The sequence below is a fragment of the Phoxinus phoxinus genome, assembly GCF_949152265.1.
Source record: "Phoxinus phoxinus genome assembly, chromosome: 17".
NCBI classification, from domain to species: domain Eukaryota; kingdom Metazoa; phylum Chordata; class Actinopteri; order Cypriniformes; family Leuciscidae; genus Phoxinus; species Phoxinus phoxinus.
In genome coordinates this window covers 24,838,049-24,862,505 of record NC_136892.1, presented here as the reverse complement: position 1 = coordinate 24,862,505, position 24,457 = coordinate 24,838,049, and the positions used below count along the sequence as shown (strand labels likewise).

At 36.6% G+C, this 24,457-nt stretch overlaps 1 protein-coding gene across 3 annotated transcripts; it reads left to right on the top strand.

Annotated features, from left to right (window-relative positions):
• Positions 1-329: 329 nt before the first annotated feature.
• On the top strand, positions 330-24,457 carry LOC306984434 (dual specificity testis-specific protein kinase 2). 3 transcript variants are annotated; one of them, XM_079585794.1, is made up of 10 exons: positions 330-620; positions 1,277-1,343; positions 11,376-11,569; positions 12,674-12,795; positions 14,179-14,227; positions 14,502-14,651; positions 20,254-20,427; positions 20,782-20,865; positions 22,816-22,902; positions 23,080-24,392. In XM_079585794.1, exons 2-10 carry the CDS (start codon positions 1,310-1,312, stop codon positions 23,179-23,181), a joined length of 996 nt encoding a protein of 331 aa, XP_079441920.1. In that variant the 5' UTR covers positions 330-620; positions 1,277-1,309; the 3' UTR covers positions 23,182-24,392. The 3 variants fall into 3 exon arrangements, with proteins under 3 accessions (XP_079441920.1, XP_079441919.1, XP_079441921.1); XM_079585793.1 differs by having other exon boundaries at positions 441-620; positions 1,274-1,343; positions 23,080-24,457; XM_079585795.1 differs by having other exon boundaries at positions 441-624; positions 1,274-1,343; positions 23,080-24,330.

The following is a 24,457-nucleotide window of genomic DNA, read 5'->3' as shown; positions in this document are numbered from 1 at the left end:
GATAAACAATGCAAATTTATTTTTTACAGCCATCTTTGATCATATTTATTACCAAGGGGGCAAATTATTTTGACCAGCACTGTAGGCTATATAAAAATCTGTAACGTTACCTTTAGAGAAATATTCCTTAAAATTCCATTTATACATCACTAGAGGGCGTCAGAGGGAAAGTGGTCTCGTGAAAGATTGTTCATTCTGCACAAAAAAAAAAAATCAGTAGCCTACTCAGTAGAATATGTAGAAAGTAAAAAAAAACACACATTTAAAAATATTCTAAAATAAAAAACCTATCGCGTGTGTTGAAAGCGCCACAGATTTGCAGTCTGGAGGGGGGTATGCGTGGATAAGTGGAGCCTCTGATCAGCATGAAGGCTTCATCTCGCAGGTTCCTATGGCAACTGATCAAACGTTTATTAACTTGAGCTGTGCGCGCGTTCTGTGCTTGTGAACAGCAAAGCGCGCGGATTCGCGTGAATGCGCACTGAGCTGCGCGCCTGGTCTGGAGGAGGAAGTCTTCATAACAAAACACAGTGGATTCACGCTTTGATGTACCATCAACATCTAAGGAACGTTTTCGCTGGAAGGTGCCAGAAAGATTTTTGAGAGAGGCAGGTGTTTTTGTAAGTGGGTATTTTCCTTTCTTGTAACGTTAATTCAAATAGAAATTATATTGCAGGATACCGTTTTAGTTCATATTTAGATAACTATGCGTTTGTTTGTTTATTTGTTTGTTTGTTTGTTTACTAAATATTAGTAACCATTCCGATATTTTCATGTAGAACATTTTAATATTAATTATTATCTCATGCACGGTGTAATTTTTGTATAGGCTACACGATTGCACTGTTATTCCATTTAGTTATGAGAAGCATAATACATATATAATTAAAATATAGCCTATTACAAATATAGAAATAATATTATATAAAATATAGTATTATTTAATAAAATATATTATTTTAATTTTAAGGGTTTCAATTTAAAACTTTTTGCTCAAAAGATGGTCTGGAACAAATCAGTGTCCAAAATGTACAATCAAATGATCTTTTATCTAGGAAGTTTATTTAAGAACAGTTATCTAACACTGTTACTTCATCTTATATAAGCGTAGACAACATCTAGCTTTGCAAAAAAACAAAAAACAAGTGGAGAGAAGAAATATACACTGCCTAGTCAATCAACACTTCATCTTACATAGTGTTGTATTCTATGAGACTGTAATGCATGTTTAGGTTTCATTTGCTCTTGCTCATACTTGTGTTGTCTCTCCTAGAAGCAGTCACAGGAAGCTGACCATCACCATCTCCTCATGATGCATATGAACAGCTTATTGAACCGATGGAGTAAGTATTAACAGTTTTACTTGTTCTCTTTTTTGTAAGAAAGGGCCATGCAGAACATATTTTAGCTAACTTTATGTGCAGGCTATATGTCGATGTCTCCGATATTTAGTTTGGACTGAGATGCATGTGAACCTTCTAATAGCCTTGGTTAAAATTAGTTGCAAGTTAGGTCAGAAGATTGGATTGTATTGCAGCGGAAAATGACGTGTTGTTCTACCCGTCTGTAACCAGATGACGTCTGAAATTTACTGCAGTTGGCAAATAATCAATTATAAATGCTGATGAATACAAATACTGTCACATGCTGATAGATGATGTGTTTTATGTCACTGGCTGTTCAAATCATGTGCGTGTGACTTTAAAAATTATTGACTAAAAATACTCTTTCTCCCTAATGTATTGCTAATATATCTATCAAGAGGATTTATATTATATTGTGTGACATCTGACACATTGTGTAGGTGTGAAGGTTTGTTGAGAGGTTAGAGAGTTCGAATGGAAATGTACTGTAGGTGATAAATCAGATATTTATATCTGCCGAGGTAACAGAGACCGCAGAGTGTCTACCAGCACTGTCAGTTTAGCACAAACTGAAACACTGCAGGATCAAAACAAAACCTTTTATGAGGTTTACACTAAAATCAGTTGAAAAAATGACTGGTTTTGATTTGGTCTGCCATCAGTTGCTTTACAGGAAGCAAAACAATAAATTATTTCCCCATAGTGTGAGGGCATTTCTGTCATTTCTGTCATTCAGTGCATTTTTTACAAACTGAGAGACACATCGAAATGAGTTTCTGTGAAACTTGAAGCTGTCGAACAAGCACTGAATGTCCCTATACCTTTAAACAAAATTCAAGTCATGTCTATTTATACTCTGGGTCGATCTACCGAACATTCCCCTGATATTACATTTTTTATGTTTTTTGAAAGAAGTCTCTAATGCTGCTCACTAAGTATGCATTTATTTAAACTACAAAAAAAGTAACATTGTGAATATTGTTACATTTTAAAAGGACAGTTTAATGTCCAGTCTTCAGGGTCACAAGATCAGTTACTTTGTTTAAATTTTATATTATTGCTTATAGGTTTTGTCAAACTGTAGATACATCTCGTACCTGAGGTCAATGACCTTTTTGACAGTTCTGTGATGTCACCCAAGAGGGGAATAAAGCCAGTCATGAATTATTTGGACAGCATGTCCATCAGTTAGTTCAACATGAAAGTTGTTGGAATCACTGTTGACCAGGCTAAACGAAGAGAACAAGGGCTTTGATTCATTATGACTGAGTTAGCTTGCTAATGATCTCAGGCTTCGGCTATAATCTCTTTTTCTTGATGTAATTAGAATAAATATCCTTTGTGGAAAATCAGATTACCGTTTCCCTCACGTTTTGTATATTACCGGTTGGAGCCGGTAAGTGTTAAAGAGTTGTTTGTAGCTGGTAGATCCATTCGTACACGTGCAAATGGAGATCAAGTGTCTTAAAACCCTTGTACGACGGAAGAGTCTCATTTTCATATGCGTCGGTGACTTTGCTGGACAGCCTAAGCTTTTCTAGTCGTATCAGTTATTTAGGCCACACTGTGATTTGGCCTTTTTTGAATTTGGTTTATATATCTCTACGGACTTTCTTCAAGGCTTTATTTGGTGTGTCCGTCCTCTTGATAGTCTGGTAAGACCCGCATATTTGCTTTTTTTCTCATGTCAGGTGCTTCAGAAATCTTCACAAAGTGTGGAATTTCACAGGATGGTGTCTTGTTATGAACCGCACCCTCTGTGTGTGTGTGTGGTTCAGGTAAACCCTACGTTATGGGGACGAAATGTCCCCACAAATATTCCAATATCCATAATCCTTGTCCTAGTGGGAACATTTTTTTTATCCCCAACAGGAAAACAGCTTATAAATCATATAAGAGAATACAATGTTCGACCCGAAGGTCTTCCTCAGGCAAACAAGAAGTACACAGCAACTCAGCAAGATGCAATTTATATAAACGTGATCCGTCACAACTGATCTAATTATTCGACTCATTAGCCCAATCATCTAATAAAAAAAATTAAAAACACAAATACCAGAAAAATCCAAAATAGCCACAAATATTTATAAAAATAAGTTAAACAGACTTATTTATGCCTCTGATGGTAAAGCTGAATTTTGAAGCTGCAATTACTCTAGTCTTCAGTGTCACATGATCCAATGTTTTTTTCTGGATTCTTTGATGATTATGAAGTTCAAAGAACTGCATTTATTTAATGTAAAAGTTTTTACTGTCACTTTGAATCAATTTATTGCATCCTGAAGTATTTTTAATTTCTTTAAAACAAATCTCACTGACCCCAAAGGTTACAGTGTACACGGCCTTATATCACTGTGAGTACATGAGTCAGTAGTGCCTGACCTCTCTGACTTCACCGTATAGTGTTTGCCTGAGCTCAGCTATCCATGTCCCGCAGGGTGACTCTTTTACTCTGTTTACTTTTAATGAAACCGATAACCTGTCATTACACCCTGAAGATGTCTGTTTGTTGTCTACTCATGTAGTTTTGACATTAATTGATACACACACTTCGAGTGACAGACAAATGATTTTTAAGAACGTTTTCTTTTTTTGTACTATCTTTCACTCTGGCTGTGCTGTTTTCTAACATTTCCAAGCCACTTCAACAAGACCTTTTCGGTTTTCGGTTTGGCTCGGCCAGTCATGGTGAAGTAATAAGGGAAAAGTCAAAAGTGGGATTGAAACAATTGATCCCAAATACCAAAAGAAGAAGTAACTATAACTACAGTCTGTATATAACTAACAATAACTAAGATACTCTGCCAAGTCTTTCGCTATTCCTCAGTTAGACTGCACAACAGCTCTGCGTAATGTGAGGGGAGAAAATGTATTTTCAACAATGTTCCTGTTCATGTCCAAGTCCAACTTTAACAGTTGCGTAACATTTCAGTGTGGATTGTTGTGTGAACCTGTCAGAATGTAATGCAGGGCCTTGCAAGGGAGTATGTTATGGCAATGCATGAAGCAGTGCCAACTATATAAATCATTTGAATAAAATCATTTCACATGCAAATTACTAATTTACATATAGACGTCCATAAAGGCACAGCAGCAGAAAAGAAAGCATTCTAATAATCAGAGGCTAGAAAATGGTCATGGAAAACTTATTTACCACATACATGTACATGTATGATTGGACCCCTTTAAACAGTCTAGAAAAAAATAAAAAAGCATGTAATTTTTGTTATGGAACAAAATGAATCAAACTGGATTATTATGATTCATATACATATAAATACTTTGCAGTTTGTTTTGATGTCCATTAGCTGTACTGATATTTGACCTGCATTTATAGGAGCGTCTCTGTCCAGAATGCATTTGAATACTCATCACACCCGTCCTGTATGTGTAAATTATGCATGTGTCGTCTGCATTACCTGAGACCTGCTTAACCCACGCGTGACTTCAGGGTTATTATCGGCCAAATGAAAGCGCTTAGAGATGGTTACCGATCTGAAAAGACACAGATTTTCACAGCTTGTGTTTTCAGTGACCAGCTGTGAGATGACATTGCACTGAATATTCTAACATAATATGAAGCTTTGGGATGAATCTAGCCAAACTGTAATCTTCATCGCCTCTTTCAGGTTTTTTTTCCTCGCTCTTTCTGTCTCGTTCACACACTCTCGAGCTCACGTCATAGAAAGCAGAGGGGGATCTGACCCGGGGAGGAAACTTAATAGATCTCTAAAGGAGAGCGTCCAAAGAGACACACACGAGAGTTCTCGCCTTACACTGAATTATTTACTATGGTAATGACCTGTTTTAACCCTTCAGTTGATTTAAAAGCAAAAGCCCATGTTTTTTTGTTGGACTTTGAAGAGTTTTGATTATCACAGTGAAACTAGGCCCTTAATGCCTTATAAGTTGTGTGTGCCCACCAAAGTGTTTCATATAGCATATATTTTCAATTGTTTTCAAAGGGAGCGATGTGTATTTAAAACGCCAGGAGCCTGATGAGGCACCGAGCATCTATTTCATGCGGAGTGCCGTGCTTTTGTTGTTGTTATGTGTTGCCGAGAGTAAAAAGTTGAAAATGTTTTGATCTGATTTCACAGTTTGTTTCTGAATATAAGGCCTGGTTTCACAGACAGGGCTTAGATTAAGCCAGTATTAGGCCTTAGATCAATTAGGACATTAAAGTGGCTTTTATAAACATGCCTTAGAAATAAACGTTACTGGTGTGCATTTTGAGACAAAACAATGGCTCTGACATATTTGAATATATATCAGTGCAAGTTGCTTTCAGTTAAAACGGCTCAAACGTGTATTTTGTGAAACTGGTGGTCAAGACAATGTGAAGTACTTGCTCTGGCCCTGGTTTCGATGAGGAGATGGCTGAACCACGTAGAAAGTTGTCGTTGTACACCAAGGACGTGATGGTTGGTCGATGTGGTATTAGTCCCGCCTCTCCTCTACTGTGATTGGGCGGCTGAGTAAAAAGTGACAGAAATGAGCGTGTTTCACTCAAAGTTTTAAAATGTTCAAATTTCGGCAACAAGTAAAAAACACCAATGTTGCTGGCATTTTGAATATGTGGCGCTCCCAATGTTTTTTTAAAAATATGCTGGTCTCAGGAAAAAACACTTGTTGAATAGACACACAGTGTCTCATTTTGCTGTAGACTAAATCACTGTAAACCACTTTTTTTTTCAATCCCCCCCAAAAATGGCTTTGCTTTACTTCAGAATTGGACTTTTTTTTTTTTAAAGTGGATAAAGAGGTGTTGTTCACCATTTCAGTAGGAGCCCTGTTTCTAATTTCTTCCTCTCTTTCCAAGGTACAGATCAAGCAAGCGCTTTGCGTCACACCACATCTGAATCCATTCTACACTTGTTTGTTCTTTCCATGTCTCATTTACATTAACATACCCACACACACTGAAAAAGACTCCCTGGGTTGCTGAACCCCCTCAAAGACCACGTCACTCGATCCTACGTTCACCATTGTCATGTGCATGTGAGAGAGGCAAGGTACATCTGGCGAAGCAGGTTTCAAGTGTCACTCATAACGAGGATGGCTTTAAGACTCAGTGCATGCTTGTGCAATGGGTTTGTGCGTGATTGTACAAGATATCAAATATCAGCCAGTTATGTATTGGCAGCAATCTCTCTCTCTCTCTCTCTCTCTTATCATACAGGATTTGTGAGTTTCTTATCTTATCTCTTGTTATGTCAGCTTTGATGGTTAGATGACCTGTCAATCTTTGAGTGCCGTTTGCTTTATATAATTCTGGTAATGATCCCTTTAGATGATAACAGAAATACCAAGTTTTAGACCCCGATGGATCTTATTACATCTTACGTACATATGCCATCATAAAGTATTCTGGGACGTTTTTGGAAAAATGCTTTTGTTTGTTCACACATGAAACCACAGACCAATGCAATGCGGAAGCATTTAATATCAGTCAAGCGTGAAAAAGAAACGTTTCAATCAACACCTTTTGTTAGCATAAGTGCACTCAACATACACCATGTTTTTTCCACAAATCATCCTTACATACAGTATTGTGCTGGTACTGTAATGCAGGTATAAGAAAGTTGTGGCTGATTCCTTATTGTTACTATTTTGCAAATTTAGAATAATAATAAAGTCATCAAAGCTATAAAAAAAACACAAATGTAATTATGGGAAATATGTGACCCTGGATCACAAAACCAGTCATAAGTCGCACGGGTATATTTGTGGCAATAACCAACAATACATTGAATGGGTCAAAATTATAAATTTTTCTTTTATGCCAAAAATCATTAGGATATTAAGTAAAGATCATGTTCCATGAAGATATTTTGTACATTTCCTACTGTAAATAGCCTATATAAAATATTTATTTTTGTGAGTGAATGCAGCACAATCGCGAGCATAAATGGACAACTTTTAAAGGCGATTTTCTCAACGTTTAGATTTGCACCCTCAGATTTTCAAATAGTGTTTTTTCGGGCCAAATATTGTCCTATCCTAACAAACCATACATCAATGGAAAGCTTATTTATTCAGCTTTCATGTGATGTATAAATCTCAATTTCATAAAATTGACCCATGTGACTGGTTTTGTGGTCTAGGGTCACATATATAGTGACCAAGTATCTGGGAAGTATATATATATATATATATTCCTGCCGCTGTCTGTGTTTTTAATGTTAATCAAACAAAAGAAAAAAAGAAAAAAATCACTCTCTGCTCTTGACTGAATAACTATTGTAACTTTAATAAGGGTTAATTAATGCAGTGTTATTTTACACTTTTTAATTTGCTTACTTAAATTTCTGTACCTGACAATTGTGAATTTGCACTGGTCTAAAATTTGGGTGTCAATACTGCCTGTTTTTGCAAAAACATTTTCATGGCCGGTACATTTTCTTAAAAGTCACCGGCATTGGCAGGTGTGGTAAAAAGTTGTAAATAAATCAAAACTATCTAATATTTGAGCATCTTCTTCTTTGTTTAATATTTAAATGTATAAATATTACATATAAGATTAAATAAAGTAATTAATTTTTGTAAATACATACATATATTGAATGATTACCATATTCATATACCATGGCATTTCCATGTTACTCAAAAATACAGTTTATTTTAGACCTGCACAATGAATATACAAATGACAAAGTAATTCTGATGCTTTGTGGGTAGTAGATTGTAATTTGTAAAACTCAACGACAAGCACAAAAACAAGGTCAAAACTATTTGAATAGGCAGCTGCAATACAAAAAAAAAACTTGACCAAAACATGTTGATGGACTAGTAAATGATGTGTCTTGTAGACAAACTTCAGAGCAACACTGCAAATCCCTTAGACTCTCTAATGACTATAGCCTTTTCTCCATATAAGTGTGGCCAGCTAGTTATCTAATCGCTGTTTATGCTGAGTAACACTGATGTTATGAACTCTACTTTACAGATCTTTCCAGTGCAGTAGCAATGCATCATTGCCTTTGGGATTATTGCAACCGATACAGAGCTTTGAAAATCTAAGCCAACACATATCTAATACAGTGTGAGGGAGTGTGTTGGTGTCAGTAGCCTGGGGTCATTGGCTGGTGTGTCGGTGGCAGCTGATGGATTGAGGTTGTGGCAGGTTCATCACTGAGAAACCCTGTAGGATGTTACGTGTGGAAGCCAGTAAACATGTTATTGGGCAGTTAGGACACCCGTTGCTCTGGGCACCAAAAATGACGCGCTTTCAGTCGAGCAATGATGTAATCTCCAGCTGACACGCTAATACGCAACTCAATAAGATGTCTAGATTATCCGCACTAAGCATGTATGTACACGTAGACTTTTTATTTGCAAGCCGGGGTCTGTATAGATCTCATGGTCAGCTACAAGTGTGTGCTACTGTAGCACATAAAGGCTTGCACAGTGTATGGCATCATCTACGCCAAGCATCAGGAGAGACATAAATAAATATAAACTTTGGCTGGCCCCTTTTTATTTAGACCAGAGTCTACATTTTGACATCATGTTGTGAGTTCATTCAGTGAGGTCATTAATAATCTCTTAGAGGATGGTTATGTCATCTTCTTTGCCTAAATTAAGCCAAACCATCTTTAAAGTCACAGGCTGCACCCAAAATCGCATTCTTTCCTATACTATATAGATGGCGAAAAACAGTATGTGACAAAAGAAGTATGTCTGAATTTACAGAACTCATAAAAGAGTTGGCAAAAAGTATCCGAATGACTTGCTACTTCCGGCGAGATTCTGAAGTGTGCATAAAATGGACACTTTGCTATCCCATATGGCCGCGGGAGAGGATTTATGAATGGCATTGAAGTGACGCAACTGATGCTGATAGGTCACATGACCTATGATACTATAGAACACCAAAAACTGCCAACTGAAATAGAAAGACGTCTTGCCAACATCCAGAGTGACCAACAAGAGGTTCTTTTCGAGTTGGGTAAATTTGAAATAGGATAACTCTGGCAACAAAGTAAATTCTGCAGGTGTGCTCAAGGGTATTTTCTTGAGTATGTTTCAGAAATGTGATGTCATCGCAAACTCATTGAGCTGTATCATCCTGTTACCTTGTACAAATTATGACTATAGTAGAGGTGAACGATATAAACAAAACTTTATATTATGATATTCTTACATTTTTGGTTGATATCAATATACTGTAGGCCTATATCACGATATATACACATTTCTATGGAAATGTTTTTGAAAAAATTATTTTAATTGAAAATCATTTGCAAAGTAATTTTAGACCTATATAAAAAATACTGAACTGAGCTGGACAATGATATCACTCTTTTCTCCAGAGCTACTCTAAAATTAAAACAAAAATTAACCATCACTGAACTTACTTAAGCTGGACTATGACACAATTTTCTTCTAGATCGGCTGTACACCCGAAACAAACTTTGTTGCATTATTTTCCTGTTATCACCGTAAAGCTGCTTTGAAACAATCTGTAATGTAAAAATCGCTATATAAATAAGTGACTTTACTTGACTTGATAGTTCACCCTCAAATGAAAAATCATTTATACCCTCAAATTGTTCCAAACCTGTATGAATTTCTTTCTTCTGCTGAACACAAAAGATACAGTATATTGAAGTACCAGTTGACAGTAGGCTAACCATTGACTTCCATAGTATTTTTTCTTCTTCTTCATATTATGGAAGTCAGTGGGGTCCATCAATTGTTTGCTTACTCATATTCTACAAACTATATTCTTTTGTGTTCAGAAGAAGTAAGGAATTCATACAGGTTTGGAACAACTTGAGGGTATAAATGATGACAGAATTTTACATTTTGGCTGAACTATTCCTTTAAGGGCCCTATTTTAGCGATCTGAAACATAAGTATCAAACGCGATACGCAAGTAACTTTGTGGGCGGATCTCGGGAAATGACTAGCTACATTTTTCATAGGTGTGGTCTGGGCCAGAGCCGTTAAATGTTTTTCAACGGCTCTGGTTTGGGCGTATTGTGCAATAAACCAATCAGAGCGTCATCTCACATTCCCTTTAAGAGCAGTCACGCTTGTTCCATGGCGGATTGCTATTATAACGGCGGATTTGCCAAGCGCACGCAACTTACATGATGGTAAAGGTGATTTTGCAGTCTTCAGAATTTTGTTTCCTGGTTCTTGACGGACAACCCACTTTGTCAGATGTCCTCATATACCCATGTGTCCTGCCACTATTGATCAAACAGGTTTGATCCGTCATCACGACAATTAGAATAATTTGGGTAAATGTGTATAGATTTTTGCCTATTTTTTCACATCTTCATGGACACCACAATGATCTCCCTCGTGTGGTAATATTTTCCCCTGTAATTATGTATGGTTTGCAAAAATATGAACTGCTGCGTCTGTGTAGATGAGAGAAGCAAACTGTATGCGCTACATTATGGCCAAGCAATCATGCGCCCTTAAAATAGCTTCTGAATAATGAGCCACTGACTGTTTTTCCTGGTCTGTGGCGGAATTGTTTTCTCAAACTGCAAAATAGTACCAGGAACCGGAACACGCCTCCTCTTTTCATGCCTTTTTGTAGAGGCTTTGCAACTATGGACATATCTTGAAAGTATTTTATACAGAACAGAATTATTATTAGAGGTTGCAGCTGGAAATATAATTGAAATATATCCTGAAATATAAATGAGTTGTGATTTAAACGGGTGCAATAAAGTACCAAACCAAAGTACCAAAGGATAAAGTAAACTTTTTCATTGTCTGTTCTGTACATTTTTTTTTTTCATGTATCTGTGGATAATCCTCTGTATAGATGCAGTGTTGGGCATTAGGATTGATCTCAAACAATGCTGGCTTTACTGCAACATTGGTCTTACGTCATATGATTAAGGCGCTGTTTATGATGAATTGTTGGTGCATTACAAAAAAATCATCAGCTACAAATAAATCTTGGTCGCTTTGATTGCTCTACATCCACTTCTGCAGTCTAAAACTAAGCTTTATCTCTGTTGCTTCTGCTTTTTTTTGTTGCAGATGAGATCTCTAAGATGTGTGAGGTAGATGAGACTCCGGAACCGGTCAGTCCCACGCTGCTCAGCGAGTCCACAGACACCTACTGCCAGACCGACTGCTGGCACCCACTCCGCACCACCGTCCGCAAGCTGGAATTCTGGGAGGACTTCAGCGCAGAGCTTATCGGAACCGGCTTCTTCTCTAAGGTCTACAAGGTAAGGGTTTCCTGTCAATACTGGAGGAGCAAAAACAAATGACTGTTTGGAGATGGAAAGTTTGCAAAAAGTGCACTAAAATTGCTAGAATGTCCTAAAAGCAGCATGTAAAAATGGACGCAGCTGCTGTGTCGCTGATATTGAACAGCACAGAATCTGATTAGATAATCTGCCCTTTAGCGAAAGTGCACTGATTTAATCAAAGCTGTGAAAATGAGGCGCAACGAGATCTCAGGCGTTCGGCGTTTGAGATAAATGTTTTTGTTCCACCACTTGCTGCCTTTCAAGATCAAAGGTTTTGTTCCATACCAAATTCTGTTGCCAAATAATCTACTATTCGTTTTGTCTGGAAGTCACGGCCCTATTAGTCCTTACAACAGAACTGTACAGACATGACGTGTCTAGTCTCCCGAAAGCAAGCTACATCCTGCAGACGGTTTTTAACCCAACAAAGAAATAGTGGTTAACGTCATATACTGTAACTGTCACCACCCAAAGCTTAAATGGTCTTGAAAGCCTTCCAAAACAAGAAAATAACTAGGTGATTTAGAAAAACAACTGAGGAATCACATTTTGTTAACCTTTTTTTTTTTTTTTACAGTATATGCTCACTTTTATTTTCTTGTTTTGCAAAATATTCTCACTGCTGCGTTACTTTTACCACATGAAAGAAAATAAAGGGCATTTTGTTACAAGTAGACCTCACAAAAATGCCAGAAGGGGATTTCCAATGTGTGAAACCCTTTGTGCTTGATGTCTTGAGTGAAAGAAAGACTTTGGGGAGGACTAAGCTCACATCAGAGCTTTACAATAGCACAGTGATTGAACGTAGATACCGTGTTTAATATCAGTGCACACAGAGCATGAAAAACCGTGGCACATGCCTCGACTATGACCATTCTCACACCACGGGCCAAGAAATCATGAATTTATATTCTATGTAAAGAACATTGTGTACTAAAGGAAACGTGCGCTGTAAAGGAAAGAGGATTACCCCAGGGGGAAATAAGAGGGATGTCTCCTTTTGGTTGTGAATTAGTTTTTTTCCCACTGAGATTCTGTAAACACAGTCTAGTGAATATGCTGTTTTTCTCTACCGCTCAGGTGATGCACAACACTACAAAAAAAGTAATGGTGGTGAAGATCTATAAGACCGACGTGGATCAGAACAGCATCGTAAGGGAGATCAGTCTTCTTCAGAAACTCTCCCACCCGAACATAGTGAGGTGAGCCGCCCCTGCGCACACGATTAATCACTTCCATCAATCCCACGCCGGCCCGATGCTCAGAACGCCCACTCAGAACATGGGAAGAAAACAACTCTGACTCTAAATAATATAACCTGACTGGGTTCAAATGTCCTGACTTTTAACAAAAGTAACCAGTGATTGGCTGCAATTTAGATGATAATCTGATATTAAAAGCATCAGCCTTTGAGACTGTAATGCCTACAACACAGCCCTTGTTTTAGTTACTGAGCTTTAGTAATGTTTGCTAAAACAAGCATTAGTAATACTTGTAAGGATGCATTATATATGTACTCCATATCAGTTTTTGGCAAGTATTAGAGATTTTGAATTCATTGGTGTCAGTCATTATTGGATATTTAAAGGGATAGTTCATTAAAAACATTTATTTCATCACTTACTCACCGTCAAGTTGTTCCAAACCTGTGTGAATTTCTTTCTTCTGCTGAACAATGAAGAAGATGTTTTGAAGAATATGGGTAAACAAACAGTTGATGGATCCCATTGACTTCCATAGTATGGAGATGAAGAAAAAATACTATGGAAGTCAACGGGGCCCATCAAGTGTTTGGTTACCGAATTACATTCTTCAAAATATCTTCATAAATTGAAAGAAATTTATACAGGTTTGGAACAACTAAATGATGACAGAATTTTCATTTTAGGGTGAACTATCTGTAATGTGCATGTTAAATTTGAATATTTTAAATATATTAACTTCAAATCTTAGTTAGTCTTCAAATCTTAATAACACTGTTAAATATCATCTTTAGCAAATTTCCATATGAATATAAATTTCTCATGCTGTACAATGCTGTGATGCATAAATTCTTTCGTAGAATGAAACGATTGACTTGCTATTTTTGTTTTATTTTTTAATTTATTTCAGCAAAATAGTATTATCAGACATTTATTAGTTATCATTCATAACATGAAAATAATGACTGATTTTAACATTTCTATTTGCTCATACTTAGGGTAAGAGTAAACATTTAACCTTTTGTATTCAGGCCATAGTATTCTAGAGACTTGAGGTGGCCTCTTCCACAACCTAGCAACCACCCAGAACACCCTAGCAACCCAATAGCAACTAAAAACTACTATAGTATCTATAGTACACCCTAGCATTAAGGCAGCAAGCTTTTGATAGGCACTCATATTTGGTTGAAAATGTAAAAATCTAGCTTGATTTGCACTTCTACAATGCTTCACTCACGAGCTTTAGAGTTGATCTCAAGTCAATGTAAAATGGTTTACACAGATGTATAAAAATTTGTCATCGCTAATAAATGTTCTAAAACTTTGCGTAATTCCTTATTTCTCAGATGGATTAAGTCAATTATTCTAATTTTCTTGTTGTAGGTACCTGGGGATCTGTGTCAAAGAGAACAAGCTGTACCCAATTCTCGAGGTGGGTGGCAACTTTTAGGATTTAGTATTCTCAATTTAGTATTCAGTGTATCCAGTACAAGCTTTCTCAATGGGCTGCCCGTCAAATCTTACGACACAACCAGTGACTCACCATCATGTTCTTCTAATGTGTCAAGACAAGAGTATATCATTTTCTACAAAGCAAAAGTTTTCCTGATTTAACATGCTTTAAAAGCGAGTTGCGTTTAATAAATCAGGTCAGGATTGGAAGCGTTTTATAATCTCACGTGCTTCCCTCCTCCTCCTCCTCCTAGTATGTTAGCGGAGGCTGTCTGGAGGAGCTTCTGGCCAGAGATGATGTCAGCCTCTGCTGGAGGGAGAAGATCGAACTGGGCTGTGATATCAGTCGAGGAATGAGCTATCTCCACTACAAGAACATATACCACAGAGACCTCAACTCTAAGGTGTGTTGGCAGCCTTTAGGGATCAAAGTTTAGCAGTTTATGGCAAAGACATATTATGAAACATCACTTTGCAGTGTTCAACCTTGATTTGAAGGTGTGTGCCAAGAACACGCCTTGCAATTATAGATAATGACAGACATTTATTTCTGATGTTACTCAAATGAAACATGCGCTAATGTTTTTTTGCTCTAATGTTCTATTACCTTGCCTGACTTGACCCGAGTCATGTTTTGGACAAAATGATTCAGCGAGACCACGTATTCCAGTGTTTAACTGGTAGTTAGTACACTTTTCTTGTGTCCATTACCTCCTTTCCCTTATAACATAGCTGGCTGTGGCAAATACTTTTTTATTGCTTTGGTACTTTTTTTATTGCTTTAATTTCTGATATTAGTTATGAGATAACCATAATATTATCTCACACAATCTCACTCAAAGTCAAAGTGAAGATTGGCATACTTACACGGTGACCCAAAAGTTGTCTGGATGCTTTAGTAACACTTAAACTCTTTAAAAATAAAATTATTGTAAATAGAAATGCATTGCATTAAAAACAATATTTCAAAGTGATATCTGCTAACCATTGCTAGACATTTTCTCTGAACTCACTCTTTTTTGTTATTTTTACAATTACCTTTTAACCAACTAAAGTGAAGTTAGTTCTAGGAAAAGGTCTAGTATTATTTGCTTGCTGATGCCGCTTGTTAATATTATGTTATCGAAATTTTGCAATTCATTTAATGCATTTTAAGTGTGGTATATTTGCAAAAAAATATTTTTGACTCCTATTCACTTTAGGATACTTTTAAATTCACATTTGAAACTATAAAAATATTGAATTGCATTTTGTAACAAGTAGTTTTTCAATGTTTGAAACTAATAGTTTGAGATTGATAATATTTTGAGTGAAAGGCTTTGGTTGTGTGTGAAGTCATATCTGACATTTTCTACGGTTGTGGTTTTCATTTGTCCATCATGAACACAATAGCAGAGTGATGGAACGTAGATAGCAAAACACATGTGACCATTCTCACACCATGGGCCAAGGTATTTAAAAAAAAAAAAATTTGTAAAGAACATTGTGTCCTAAAGAAGACGTGTGCTGTAAAGGAACAGGATTAGTGCAGGGGGAAAACGAGAGTGATGCTACTTTCTGTTTTTCTTCTGAATATGTTTACAGAATACCACGTACAGGTGCAGTGAAGGAAACAAACATCAGGAAACATGATGATTCAAACGTTTCTTATAATCACTAAAGCTGCATTTATTTGATTACAATTTTAAAAACCGTAACAAACAAATATTGTGAAATATTATTATAATTTCAAATAACGATAATTTTTTTTATATATTTTAAAATGTTATTTATTCCTGTGATGACAGCTGAATTTTCACCATCATTACTCCAGTCTTCAGTGTCACATGATCCTTCAGAACATTACACATTACCCAGCACATAACATTACAATGAAAAAGAACATAAACAACTTAAAGAGCGCTGACCTGTACCACCTGACTGCTGCAGTTCATTTCGGCATTGATAGTGTTGGCATTGAAATGCATAAATTCGAGTTGCGAATCCTTCCAAGTATAACGTCATGGGTTTCCATCTCTTCCAAATTACAGTAGTTATGGCATGAGCGCAGCATAAGCTCGTTGTTTTGGTTCAGGAGGAACTGTAAAAGCTGCTGTTTCGTTTGCAGTGCTCTGTGACGGACGTCTGTCTAACTCTGCATAGCACGAAACGCACTGATGAAGTGTGATGTCTGCGTGAAGGTATGGAATTACATATGTTAACTGGCAGGTAGGACATCGCATAGGACATCGGACCGAATGCACTGATTGTGGTCCTACACCTTTCACAGATAATATATATACATATATAAATACATTTACGCCACTTAACTTAGGCTATGTTCACACTGTCAGTCCAAATCCGATTATTTGTGTATCCTATTGCAATCTGATTATTGATAAAAATTATTGATGTCCACACTGTGTATTGCAACTGTTCAGATCCGATTTGTGTGTCCACGCTTCTCTATATTTTTCTGGAATATCTGCATTGGTTTCTATGGCAATGGTGTTGTGTTAGTAGGCAGGCATACGCCGAAAACAACAACCGCAACATGGAGGCGTTTGCAATACAGATGTCTTATTATTTACCTCATGACAACGTGTATCCGCCATGCTGGACTACTGCGTCTTCTGAGGCAGCGGCAGAACCGTAGGAGGCTGGCATGAGTGGCTTTATTCTGTGCTGTCGTCTCCACTGGTTTCAAAACATGTCTCCGTTACATTTTCTTCTGCTTGTCCGGCACTTTGCAACAACACAACCTTGTTTCTGCTGCAACTTTCAGCATGTTTCCAATAACAACCTCTGACGTTTACGTTTTACGTGGTGTGTGAAAGTCACAAACCACGCGAAATCCGATCAGAGCGGTCAGACTGAAACGGATTTCCAGAAATGCGATTTAAATAGGATTTCAAACCACATATGAATGTTGCTCGAAATGGATTTGAAAAAATTGCATTTCATGTGATTTTTTTTCTTTCTTCTAGTTCACACTTGCTAATTCTGATCTGATTTCAATCATATATGCACAAAAATCGGATTTGGACTGACAGTCTGAACGTAGCCATAGTGATTGCTATCAGGATGTGAAGAAACTTTCATCCAGCATAACAACAAAAATTTGGGGGGAAAATCGCCTACCCTGCCTTTAATGCATTCTTGCCGAATAAAAGTATTAATTTCTTAGACATTTAAATTGTAGTGTATATGACGGGTCACTAATATTGTTAGTGAAGTAGACAAAAATACAAAAGTGTTGCTTTTTTACTAATATTGTTAGTGAAGTAGACAAAAATACAAAAATGTTACTTTTTGGGAAGGGATTCTGCACCCCTATAAAGTTCTAAAGCTGTGAAAAGCAGTCATGGTCTTGACAGATTTAACTGTGTCAGTTGCCAGGCTGCAGTGAGCAGTGAGCACAGGACTGTGTGTTTGAACAGAGATGAGGAGGTCAGACCTTTATTATGCTAATGCTGTACCCAACATTCACCATTTCATAAACACCAGACCTGCGACTGCTTTTCACTTCTTTAGTCTTTTCCTTTCTTCTCACTCTCTATATAAAATGACATGCTGACATGTCATTGGTTAGGTGTAAAGTTGTCCACTTTCAAGCTTTTATCCTCTCACCCTGCTCACACGCACACAATTATACTAAAAACAGACATAGCCTTAGCCTTGTTATTTTTAAACAGTTTAATATTGGATTTGAAAAAAATACATTTCACATACTAGAATGTAAGTGGTGCTTGCAATGTGTGGGGTTGCTAGGATGTTGCTATGTGCATAATAAAGGGTTTTGAATGGTGTATGCTTCTGTATGTAGTTGCTAAGGTGTTCGGAATGGTAGCTTGGGTCCCAGCCAACAAAAATGTTCTACGTACTTTTTGTTAACATTACCATTAAGTTATGAAAACGTTATTTCTGGATGTTCTCTAAATGTTTAAAACATCCTATTTTTTTAAAGGTGAGGTTAGCGATATTTGAAAAACGCTGTTTGAAAGTTGGTCGAGCGTCCTTTTTAGTGCACCCACCAGTTATCGTGGTTCGAGACCGACGCAGGGCGGTTAGGATTGGAGGATGAGCTTTGGAGGCGGAGCAATGAAGAGAGGGGTGTGTTTGTTTAGGTTGATTTCAAATATCAACAATGTTCAGCAACGACTTTGAGAAATAACATACTGCACCTTTAAATGTTTTACATACTTTTTTTTTGTTTAAGTAAACGTTCGAAAACATTAAGTGAATGTTAAATTTGATCATTTTGTAAACGATGAGAACATTGTTTGAATCTTCTAAACCATCTGAGACAAAAAACATTAGACTAACATCCTACTATAAAGTTTCAGAAAAAAATTGCATGAAAGATGTATAAATAACATTTTTGTGCTAACATTTTGATGTTATTAAAGACTAGTTTGAACGAACATTCTATTAACGTTACTAAAGGAATGTTTGTTCATAACTTTGAGAGAACCTTGCTAGAATGTTAGCCACGTGTTTGAGAATGTTCCCTGTTAGATGAGGCATAGGTTTACTGGCCCGATGGATTTTTCTTTTTCTCATCTGCCAGGTAAAAAACATGAATCTGATTAGTTAGAGAAGTAATAGCACACCTGAACAACTCACATGATTTGTGATATTTAAATCCATAGCGCAAAAATTATTACTATAGTTTACTTTTTTTTTTCAAATCAATACCCAACATTATTTATGTGTATGCTTTTATCATGATGTTTCTATTGACCATTATTATACATAATTTTACTAATTATTATATTTTCTATCCCCTAACCCTTTGCCTAAACCTATTCTTAACCATGAACACACTCCGACACACACAACCTCTCCATTCCACGCAATCACCCACCACAGTGTTGTTTCTTTCACTTTTCTGTTATCTAAGTGCATTAATTGAAGCAAAGATGCCATTATCAGTGTGGGGTTGAAGCATTACTGGCTTGCTTGCATAACACGACAAGTTCAAGTTTCTGCCTGGAGGTGAAGTGTAGTTGTATATCTGCTTTTTGTCAGTGGGTGTATTTAAAATACAGGGCTACTGTTACTGCCACACATGAACTCAGATACCACACTCACAACTGCATTGCACATTCTCATTGATGTCTTATTGATGTGAAGCTCTACCGTGTGAAGTCAGAGAGAAGAGTTTGGTCTCTTGTGTGTGTGTGTGGAGATGATGCTTGTGTAATGAAAGCCTGCTGGATGCCTCTCTCATGTGTGTTTTCTCTCACTATTCAGCATCATATTATTTATCAATTTGTGCATTTCACTCACTAGCTGGCTCATTTACTGGAAAAATGGCATCTGACTAGACGTATTGTTTCATGGAAAGAACTGAATGAAATTCACTTAGTTACAAGTGGAGGAAAATGGCTACTATAAAGTTCCACAGCTTTGACGACCAGGTCAGATTTCAACAGATCAGTCAGGTAATGACTGGATCTTTCTTCAGGCTCTAGATTTTGTGAAAGAGAAGCAGAGTGTAATACAACATTTCTTAGTGCTCATCCTTCTCCTTTTAAAGAGCAATGCTGCCATCCTGTGGTGTAATTCTGTAACTGTGCTTGGTAGTTCTGTTTTGAAAAATAACAACAGGTATCTCTCATCAGCCAACTCTACAGAGCTGCTTTATAGATGAATTTAAGTCATTTAATTGATATTTTCAATGAAACTGAACTGACTTTAGCTGAACAATGACACTAGTTTCTTTTAGAGCTGCTGTACAGCTGAAATGAACTCTGTGTGCATCATTGAATCGTTTTCCTGTTATCACTGTAAAAGCTGATTTGACACAATCTGTTGTATAAAGCACTATATAAATAAAGATGACTTGAATTGATTCTGCATATCATTTTGGTAATCTGAGATGGAGAGAAATCTTCCTTATTGTTTTGTGCTTTACCAATTTCCTACTACTTTCTTTTCTCCCACTGCAGTGAAAGATACATATCTCAAACCGTGACTCATGCAACAAACTTCATGTGTAATCTGTTGTTTTTGTTGATGCAGAACTGTCTGATCCGCGTGACCTCGCGTGGCAGGGAGGCCTTGGTCACTGACTTCGGGCTGGCCAGAGAGGTGGGGGAACTGCCCGCAAATGAACCAGACAGGAAGCTGTCTCTAGTGGGCTCGGCCTTCTGGATGGCCCCTGAAATGCTTAGAGGAGAGCCGTACGATCGCAAGGTACTGAGAAACAAATACAAATGACGACTTTGAAAATGAAAGTGCAGGATATTAGGACATTCATGGTTGAATAGTCTTTTCCCTGAAAACTAAATTAGTATTGATTTTCTGACAGATTTCACATTGATCCATATAACCTTTTGCAGTTGCATCTTAATTAAAAATGAACCTTCTGATTTGATGCCAGACTTAATCAGGTCAGGACTGAGGAAAAGATTTAGAAGTCATTTATAATGCAGTAAACTGTTTCTTCCTCACTGTCAGGGGTAAAGAGAGAGGCAGTGCTGGTGCTGATGTGATTAGAGACTGAATTCAACCTCTGCTGACTGGACGTTTTTCCCTGTTTAATCATAGGTTGATGTTTTTTCTTTCGGGATCATGTTGTGTGAGATCTTAGCAAGAATCCCTGCTGACCCAGAGGTGCTTCCCAGGACACAGGTAAATACTCAAAGCCATCAACCTTCTATCGCATACATTAGGAAAGCAATGCTTAAAAAACGTGTTCACTTTTCTTGGCCATCAATGATACATTTTTTTTTTTTTTAAATTTGGAAAGTCTAATTGCAATATAATGGGAAAAAATAAAGAAATACATTTTCCACATGTATTTAAAGCAGTATGAGTTTTAAAATGCATATATATGGTGGTAATAATTTAAATTGCTTTTTTAAATTATATATATATATATATATATACACATACATGTATGTATATGTTTGTATTTTTTTTAATTGATGTCAGAATAGTAAAAAAAAACAGCAAAGAACAATACTATTAAACCATTTGTATGAAATGAAACATTAGTGGAACAAACTTTCACTGCTCCTAGCTTAATTTTTTAATATATAAAATGTTAAGTAAATACTTTAATAATAAATGATGCAAAAATTATTAATAAATATATGATGTAGTAGATATGCTGCGTCTATATCCACTGCATTCATATCCATCCCACTGTCGTACAGTGTTGCTTCTGGACAAAAAAACTAACAAATTCAAGCTATTCCTCATAACATACAAATAATTTATGACTATAAATATTTTAAAATGAAGCTTATTTACTAAGACATGGATCATATTTTTGATGCATGAAATCTAAATTCTCCAGATCACAAATTTATGTCCTTTTAAATATATTTATTTTAGAATATTTATTTCAAAAGATTTGTCCATATGTAGGCAAACGAGTTTTTTCATTTACACTAAATCGTTACACAGAATGCATAATTTAGTACTTGCATGAGCTCGGGGATGGTTACATATATAACCCTTAAGAGAGGCTTGTTATGTTGCATGAATTAGTATGGTTCTCTATCCTGCACTGGGGATAAAAGGAAGCTCAGACAGAGTATTTGCCCTCTGGTGTACAGCAGTGTGGTCATTTACGCATCATTAATGCTGATGGACAACCGATTTTGTCTGGAGGGGAGAGAACGGATAGATCTGATCTTGGTCAAGGGAACCATCGCACGGACATTTAGATTCTTTATTATGGATTTATTCATTGCGTTCTTCTACCACATCAAGGATAATGATTTTCTGGTCAATCTACTTTTCCACTGTAGTTGTTCATTTATGTATGAGGCTAAAGACACATGGTTATACACTACTGGAATTTGTAGTAATTAAAAAAAATATGTTTTTGTATTTTTCATCAAATAAATGCAGCCTTGGTGAGCATAAGAGACTTCTTCCAAAAACATTGAAAAATCTTAATTATTTCAAACTTTGACCGGTAGCATATATATTATGTGCCATAATTGCACTGACACTAATTATAAATTGGTCACTATGAACATTACACAATGTTTATAGTTCGAGTTCTCTGGTGAAATAAAGGTTGTTAATAAAGTTTGCCTTGACCTTAATTTATGACTGAGATACAGAAGTTGGATTGTAAGGTTTGTCTTACAATTTTCTTGTGAATTATACTTTGTGTGTCTTACAATATTCTGGTGCAATATAGTTTATTTGTAAAGTGTTAACATTTTATGGTAAAATATAGTTTTTGTAAAGTTTGTCTTGGAATCTTTTGGTAAAATATAGTTTTTAAAGTGTTTCTTACAAGCTTCTGGTAAACCATGGTTTGTAAAGTTTGTCTTGCAAACTTCTGATATAATATAGTTGTAAAGTTTGTCTTGCAAACTTCTGATATAATATAGTTGTAAAGTTTGTCTTGCAATCTTCTGGTGAAATATAGTTTGTGAAATGTTTCTTACAATCTTCTGGCGAAATAGTTTGTTGCTACAATTTTCTGGTAAGATAGGGTTTGTCTTAGACTCATCTGACAACACAACCTCTTTAGTATGGAGCATTTCCATGTTCTTTCAAAGGAACGAGTGAAAAGATGTTTTTTTCACATCAAAATGTACATCCTTGTGTTCACAGGACTATGGGCTAGATGTGGAATCGTTCAGAGAGCTGGTGCGCGGTTGCCCAGAGCGGGTTCTGCAGCTGTCGGCCAGCTGTTGCCAGGTATGAAGTGGTGTGTTTGATATGGCGTGAATAGCAATAACACCTGCCAAGTGAGAGATTTCACCTTCAGCATTCACAACACGGCAGCCCAAATCACCTGGTTAACTGTTTTGAAGATGTGTATATAACAGATTCTATGAAACACCAAAGCCTTACCAGTTTCTTTCTTTCTCTCAGATGGATGCATTCCGAAGACCTTCCTTCTGTGAGCTTCTGGATGAGCTGGAGGACATCGCCGAGACCCTAGAGCCACCGGACAACCACCTAACCACAGGGTGATCTTCACAAATCCCTCCTAACAAACCCCTGGACTGAAGGATTTAAGGCACTGTACTGCATAAAAGTCTGCAGCAGTGGACCGTGACTGGCACTCTGTTCTCCCAAGAGTAGAACATACAGGGGAATGTCTGGTAATTGAGGACAAAACCACTCAACTGAATGTCCACTCAAATACCCAGTTCTGGACGCCCTGCCTGCAGCCGTGACACTGAACGATTGCAAGAGTCCAATTTAGAGGCTGAAATTTACCTTTTTTTTATTTTTTATAGATAGATAAAAGTATTATAATTCATTAGGGACCAACTTGTCAACTCTTTTTTTTTTTTTTTAAGACCAAATTCAACATGGACCAACCCGTTGATTCCTTGATTGAAGGTTTCAGGAAAATACAATATAAGCTTACTTTTTTTATAGCTGGAAAAGCAGGAAATGAGTTTAAAATAAGTATATAGCAAAGGTTGCACAAACCTGGAACAAACCAAACTAGAGAAATGAAGGTGTGCTAGATTTAATTTCACCTCTTGCCTTTATTGTTTAAAAAAGAAAGCATATTCCATCAGTACATTTACTGTACCAAGTAATTGCACAGTTGCTCATTTGATATGCACTGTTGATGTCACCTATTTTTGCCTTGTTGGCTTTCCATGTCACTCATTTTCCCAGTGTAAACATCTTTAAGATTAATGGAGCTCTAAAATGTCCAATTAAATTTTTCAAAAATGTGCTCGTAGAACATGTGCTCGAAGATCCACTGTTTACACATAAATACATAGTGTATTTCTGAATGAAAAATTCAGTTCCTTTAGGTGTAAGTGCTGAACGATCATACTCAAAATAACAGTACAAAGCTGTTTGTTAATGTACTTTAGTAAAGGCTGTGGATCACTATTTTCTCAGGTCACACGGGCGCTTTAAATATGTGAATATTCTCGTCTTCGTCTTGTACTTTTTCCTTGTAGATATGTTTGTATAGTCCTTTTAACTAGTGTTTCTAAACGGGAATCTATTTTGATTACTGAATCTAATTGAGCAGTTTGTATTATCCCTGACTATATTTGTGTACACGGTGTTTGGTTACATATAAATATGGGTTCAGTTGTATTTCTAGTTTATTAGTTACACCAATAAAAGCATATTGATTCGTTTTTAAGTCTTTTGACATTTATGAAAACAAGATCCATCAAAAATCAATATGTCCTTATTAAACTCCTTTACACCACATAAAAAGATCTGCTTAAAACAGATCACAACAATAAATCAATATGATAAATACTTG

What these genes read in the sequence shown, in the direction of transcription:
- LOC306984434 (XM_079585793.1), top strand. Translation starts at nt 1,310, where the DNA reads ATGATGCATATGAACAGCTTATTGAACCGATGGA. An exon ending in CAGCTTATTGAACCGATGGA is followed by an intron (nt 1,344 to 11,375) that starts GTAAGTATTAAC and finishes TTTTTGTTGCAG; the next exon opens with ATGAGATCTCTAAGATGTGT. An exon ending in ACAGAGACCTCAACTCTAAG is followed by an intron (nt 14,652 to 20,253) that starts GTGTGTTGGCAG and finishes TTGTTGATGCAG; the next exon opens with AACTGTCTGATCCGCGTGAC.